Below are 6,095 nucleotides of genomic sequence, written 5' to 3'. Positions count from 1 at the left end.
ACCTTGTGGTGTTGTCTTTCTAAAATGGGGTCACTTGTGGGGTTCCTATACTGCCCTGGCATTTTAGGGGCCCTAAACCGTGAGGAGTAGTCTTGAAACCAAATGTCTCAAAATGACCTGTGAAATCCTAAAGGTACTCATTGGACTTTGGGCCCCTTAGCACAGTTAGGGTGCAAAAAAGTGCCACACATGTGGTGTCACTGTACTTGGGAAAAGTAGTATAATGTGTTTTGGGGTGTATTGTTACACATACCCATGCTGGGTGGGAGAAATCTCCCTGTAAATGGACAATTGTGTGTAAAAAAAAAATCAAAACATTGTCAGAGATATTTCTCCCACCCAGCATGGGTATGTGTAAAAATACACCCCAAAACACATTATACTACTTTTCCTGAGTACGGCAATACCACATGTGTGGCACTTTTTTGCAGCCTAACTGCGCTAAGGGGCCCAAAGTCCAATGAGCACCTTTAGGCTTTACAGGGGTGCTTACAATTTAGCACCCCCCAAAATGCCAGGACAGTAAACACACCCCACAAATGACCCCATTTTGGAAAGTAGACCCTTCAAGGTAATCAGAGAGGGGCATGGTGAGTCTGTGGCAGATTTCATTTTTTTTGTCACAAGTTAACAGAAAGGGAAACTTTTTTTTTTTTGTCTGAAAGGCCTCGATTTATAAAGAGCAGTGCGATAAAAAATTCACTTTTGGCACCATAGTTTGTAAACGCTACAACTTTTACCCAAACCAATAAATATACACTGAATGTTTTTTTTTAATCAAAGACATGTAGCACCATAAATTTGGACAAAAATGTATACAGAAATTTTACTTTATTTGACAAATGTTATCACAGAAAGTAAAAAAAAATCATTTTTTGACAAAATTCATGTCTTTTTTGATGAATATAATAAAAACTAAAACTCGGCGCAGCAATCAAATAGCACCAAAAGAAAGCTGTATTAGTGACAAGAAAAGGAGGTAAAATTCATTTAGATAGTAGGTAGTATGGCCGAGCAACAAACCGTTAAAGCTGCAGTGGTCTGAATGGAAAAAAAGGCTCTGGTCCTTAATGGGCGAAAAGACTGTGGTCCTTAAGTGGTTAAGTCCCCCCTGGGGTAGGCGTATCATGTGTTGAGAACCTAGGCCTTATGGTAACGAGAGTGTATGAAGTAGCAGTATACACACAGCAGGTCAGAGATATTAGCAGGTGTGCGTTTTAAGATGCTGATTTAGCGTTTGCTTCCTTGTAAAACTCTCCCCACACTCTGAACACAAAAAAGGCCGCACCCCTGTGTGAATCCTCTGGTGAGTAATCAGTTCTCTTTCATAAAAGAAACGCTTCCTACACTCTGAGCATGAAAACGGACGATCGACAGAGTGAATTTTTTGGTGCCTGCAGAGGTCTCTGCTGTCAACAAAACTTTTTCCACAGTCTGAACATGGGAAGAGACGCCCCTCGGTGTGGCTTTTCTGGTGTTTAAGAAAGCTGCTTTTGTGAATGAAACTTTTCCCACACTCTGAGCAAGAAAAAGGCTGCTCACCTGTGTGTCTTCTCTGGTGTATGAGAAGCTGTCCTTTATACAGAAAACCTTTCCCGCACTCTGAGCATGGAAAGGGACGCTCGCCTGTGTGGGAGTACTGGTGTACTCGGAGTTCTGCCCTACTCAAAAAACCCTTTCTGCACTGAAGACATGAAAAAGAAAAATCACCCAAATGTCTTCTCTGGTGTTTCCGAAATTTTCCTTTATGAGAGAAACTTTTTTTGCAATGGGAACATGAAAAAGGACGCTCGACCGTCGTGTGACTTTTATGGTGTGTTAGAAGGTTTTCCTTACTAGTGAAACATTTCCCACAGTCTGAACAAGAAAAAGTATGCTCCTCTATGTGACTATTCTGGTGTATGAGGAGCTGAGCCCTATCTGTGAAACTTTTCCCACAATGTGCAGTTAAAAGTAAACTGTCTATGTGTCTTCTCTGATGTCGAAGAAGGCTTTCTTTCTGCAAGAAATCTTTCCCACACTCTGAACATGAATAAGGACGCTCCCCTGTGTGAATTTTGTGGTGTCTAAAAAGGCTTCCTTTCTCAGTGAAGCATTTCCCACACTCAAAACATGAAAACGGACGCTCCCCTGTGTGAGTTCTCTGGTGTGTAAGAAGGTGTCCTTTTTGAGTGAAACCTTTCCCACACTCTGAACATGAAAAAGGTCGCTCACCTGTGTGAATTTTCTGGTGCCTAAAAAGGGACGAGGTTTTCATGAAGGCTTTCCCACACTCTGAACATGAATAGGAACTCTCACCTGTGTGAGTTTTCTGATGTCTTAAAAGGCTTCCTTTTTCAGTGTAGCATTTCCCGCACTCAAAACATGAAAACGGACGCTCCCCTGTGTGGGTTTTTTGGTGCGTAAAAAGGTGTTCTTTTTGAGTGAAACCTTTCCCACACTCTGAACATGAAAATGGACACTTTCCTAACATAACTCTCTGATTCAAGACAAAGCGTGAATCATCAGAAAATGATACCTTAGAATTACAATAATTGTTCCGTCTAAAACTTGGCTGGATATTTGGAGTAACAGGATGTGATGTGTCAGAAGATTCCTCAGGATTAGAGGGATCCGGTGATCTCTCCTCATGGTAAAGTCTGTGCTGTGCATTTCCAGTAATGGAGTTTCCTCCTGGAGAATATTGTGTGACGTCATTATCTTCTGCATTTTCATCTCGAGGTGAGATAAGACATCCCTCCGAGGTGTTCCCCACATCCTGCCCATCTATTGGGGAAATAATAATAGGTATACAACATTCTCCTTTCTGCAGGCAACATTCATGTATGTGGCTTTAGCAGTGAATTATGTCACAGAGCTCTGGTATGTGGAACAAGTGTTGTGGAAAAGATAATGGGGTGCACATTTCTTCCTGTCAGAGGGGTTCACACACCAGCCTTTCATACGGTGTACAGTATTTCCTCATTTGTTGGGAAAATTATTTTATACAGAGGAATGGAGTTGGGCTTTTCATATGGTGTACAGTATATTCTTCTCATTTGTTGGTGCTATGATGTTATACTGAGGAATGGATATGGGCCTTTCATATGGTGTACAGTATCTCCTCCTCATTTGTTGGTGCTATGATGTTATACTGAGGAATGGATATGGGCTTTTCATATGGCGTACAGTATATTCTTCCCATTTGTTGGTGCTATGATGTTATACTGAGGAATGGAGATGGGCCTTTCATATGGTGTACAGTATCTCCTCCTCATTTGTTGGTACTATGATGTTATACTGAGGAATGGAGATGGGCCTTTCATATGGTGTACAGTATCTCCTCCTCATTTGTTGGTACTATGATGTTATACTGAGGAATGGAGATGGGCCTTTCATATGGTGTACAGTATCTTCTCCTCATTTGTTGGTACTATGATGTTATACTGAGGAATGGAGATGGGCCTTTCATATGGTGTACAGTATCTCCTCCTCATTTGTTGGGAACATGATGTTATACTGAGGAATGGAGATGGGCCTTTCATATGGTGTACAGTATCTCCTCCTCATTTGTTGGTACTATGATGTTATACTGAGGAATGGAGATGGGCCTTTCATATGGTGTACAGTATCTCCTCCTCATTTGTTGGGAACATGATGTTATACTGAGGAATGGAGATGGGCCTTTCATATGGTGTACAGTATCTCCTCCTCATTTGTTGGGAACATGATGTTATACAAAGGAATGGTGATGGACCTTTCATATGGTGTAATGTATCTGCTCCTCATTTGTTGGTACTATGGTGTTATACTAAGGCATGGAGATGGGCCTTTCATATGGTGTACAGTATCTCCTCCTCATTTGTTGGTACTATGATGTTATACTGAGGAATGGAGATGGACCTTTCATATGGTGTACAGTATCTCCTCCTCATTTGTTGGTGCTATGATGTTATACTGAGGAACGGAGATGGACCTTTCATATGGTGTACAGTATCTCCCCCTCATTTGTTGGTACTATGATGTTATACTGAGGAATGGAGATGGGCCTTTCATATGGTGTACAGTATCTCCTCCTCATTTGTTGGTACTATGATGTTATACTGAGGAATGGAGATGGGCCTTTCATATGGTGTACAGTATCTCCTCCTCATTTGTTAGTACTATGATGTTATACTGAGGAATGGAGATGGGCCTTTCATATGGTGTACAGTATCTCCTCCTCATTTGTTAGTACTATGATGTTATACTGAGGAATGGAGATGGGCCTTTCATATGGTGTACAGTATCTCCTCCTCATTTGTTGGCACTATGATGTTATAGTGAGGAATGGAGATGGGCCTTTCATATGGTGTACAGTATCTCCTCCTCATTTGTTGGTACTATGATGTTATACTGAGGAATGGAGATGGGCCTTTCATATGGTGTACAGTATCTCCTCCTCATTTGTTGGTACTATGATGTTATACTGAGGAATGGAGATGGGTCTTTCATATGGTGTACAGGATCTCCTCCTCATTTGTTGGTATTGTAATGTTATACTGAGGAATGGAGATGGGCCTTTCATATGGTGTACAGTATCTCCTCCTCATTTGTTGGTGCTATGATGTTATACTGAGGAATGGGGATGGGCCTTTCATATGGTGTACAGTTGCTCCTCCTTATTTGTTGGGAAGATGTTATACTGATGAACAGAGATGGAGCTCTCATATGAATGATGTCCCAGAGCTCTGGCATGTGTGACAGCAGTGCTGGTGAACAGATAAAGGGGTTTTATTGTTAAAGTGATTCTTAGGGCCCATTCCTAATAAGTTCAAATATGCAGCGTTTCCCCGTATGCAACCCTGATGGGGAAATTCATTCAAACAATTTACCATCCAAATTACATGTCGATGCAATTCTGAATGGCATGCAGCAGTTTTCCGTAGCACGCATCCAAATCCCTATAGCTGTGCACAGCACATCTACAGCAATTTGGCTGCATCTTCGCGCAGCACGGGTACTACATCTGGTTCAGAAATGGACACACCACCCATTGCAAATAGGCCCTTACTAAAGTTGCTGCTCATGTTCTGGTTATTGTCAAATTTTTCCCAACATTACAGATTCGATTTACTCAAATGAAATGACTGTATGGTTCACAAGGAAATTTGTTAAACTGCATGAGTATTAACAATAAAATTCAGCACTTGTTCACAGCCCAACATCTCATAAACAATCCCATAATGCCCCAGCAGCAGCCAAAGGCAGGAGCCAAGTGGTAACATGGAATGTGAGAAACAGGTCTCCTCCACAGATTACGCTCACTCCATTTGTAATTATAAGAATCCTATTGGATGCCTGTAATCATATGGAATATGGCTTAAAGAGGAACTCCAGTAAACATTTTACTGTTGGCAGGTGATGTAGCTGCTGCATGGTTTTTGGCAGTTGGAAACAGCTGTAAACAGCTATTTCCCACAAAAGTTCAAACTTTTCTTGTGGGAGGGGTTATTTGTGGGAGGGGTTTCACCACAATATCAGTCATTCAGCGCCCCCTGATGGTCTGTTTGTGAAAAGGAATAGATTTCTCATGTAAAAGGGGGTATCAGCTACTGATTGGGATAAAGTTCAATTTTTGGTCGGAGTTTCTCTTTAAAGGACACCCGAGGCGAAAATAAATGAATGAAATAAACAATTGTATCTATCTTCCTTCTCCTAACAATGACTTTTTAAGATATTCCACAGTTTTATTTTATGTGTAAATCTACTTAAGTTTTAACTGTTTTATTGTTTTTGCTAAATGACACATTTATTGAAGTATGCCAGAGCTAAAATCTATGAACTATTGACCCTTTTTTCTTTCTTTCCTGCTCTCAGAAGCTATTTTCTGCTAGGAAAGTGTTTTATAGTTGGATTTTCTTATCAGTGAGGGTCACACTGTAGTCACTTCCTGTCTGAGTCAGGACTGAGTCAGGAACCTACAGGGGATTCCCTCGTTCTTCTCTGTAGGTCCGTTCAGCACTAGAACCCCCGAAAAAGAGCTTGTTGACAGCTCACGCCGGTGCACTAGCACCACCCCACTCTGCTTTCTTCAGAAAAAGCTCGTCCGGATCACGTCCATGCCACTGCGCAAG

The 6,095-nt window shown here is 41.4% G+C and overlaps 1 protein-coding gene across 2 annotated transcripts in view; it reads right to left on the bottom strand.

Annotated features, from left to right (window-relative positions):
- Nucleotides 1-933: 933 nt before the first annotated feature.
- Nucleotides 934-6,095, bottom strand: part of LOC137534764 (zinc finger protein 84-like) — a 253,689-nt gene continuing 248,527 nt past the window's right edge. For both annotated transcript variants that reach the window (XM_068256401.1, XM_068256400.1), the window contains exon 3: nt 934-2,766. In XM_068256401.1, coding sequence (XP_068112502.1) covers nt 1,202-2,473 — 1,272 coding nt within the window. In that variant the 5' untranslated portion in view covers nt 2,474-2,766 and the 3' untranslated portion in view covers nt 934-1,201. The remainder of the gene's footprint in view (nt 2,767-6,095) is intronic.

The sequence above is a fragment of the Hyperolius riggenbachi genome, chromosome 10 (genome assembly GCF_040937935.1).
Source record: "Hyperolius riggenbachi isolate aHypRig1 chromosome 10, aHypRig1.pri, whole genome shotgun sequence".
Taxonomy (NCBI): domain Eukaryota; kingdom Metazoa; phylum Chordata; class Amphibia; order Anura; family Hyperoliidae; genus Hyperolius; species Hyperolius riggenbachi.
Note: the sequence above shows the minus strand (reverse complement) of the source record. Positions and strands in the feature narration are given on the sequence as shown.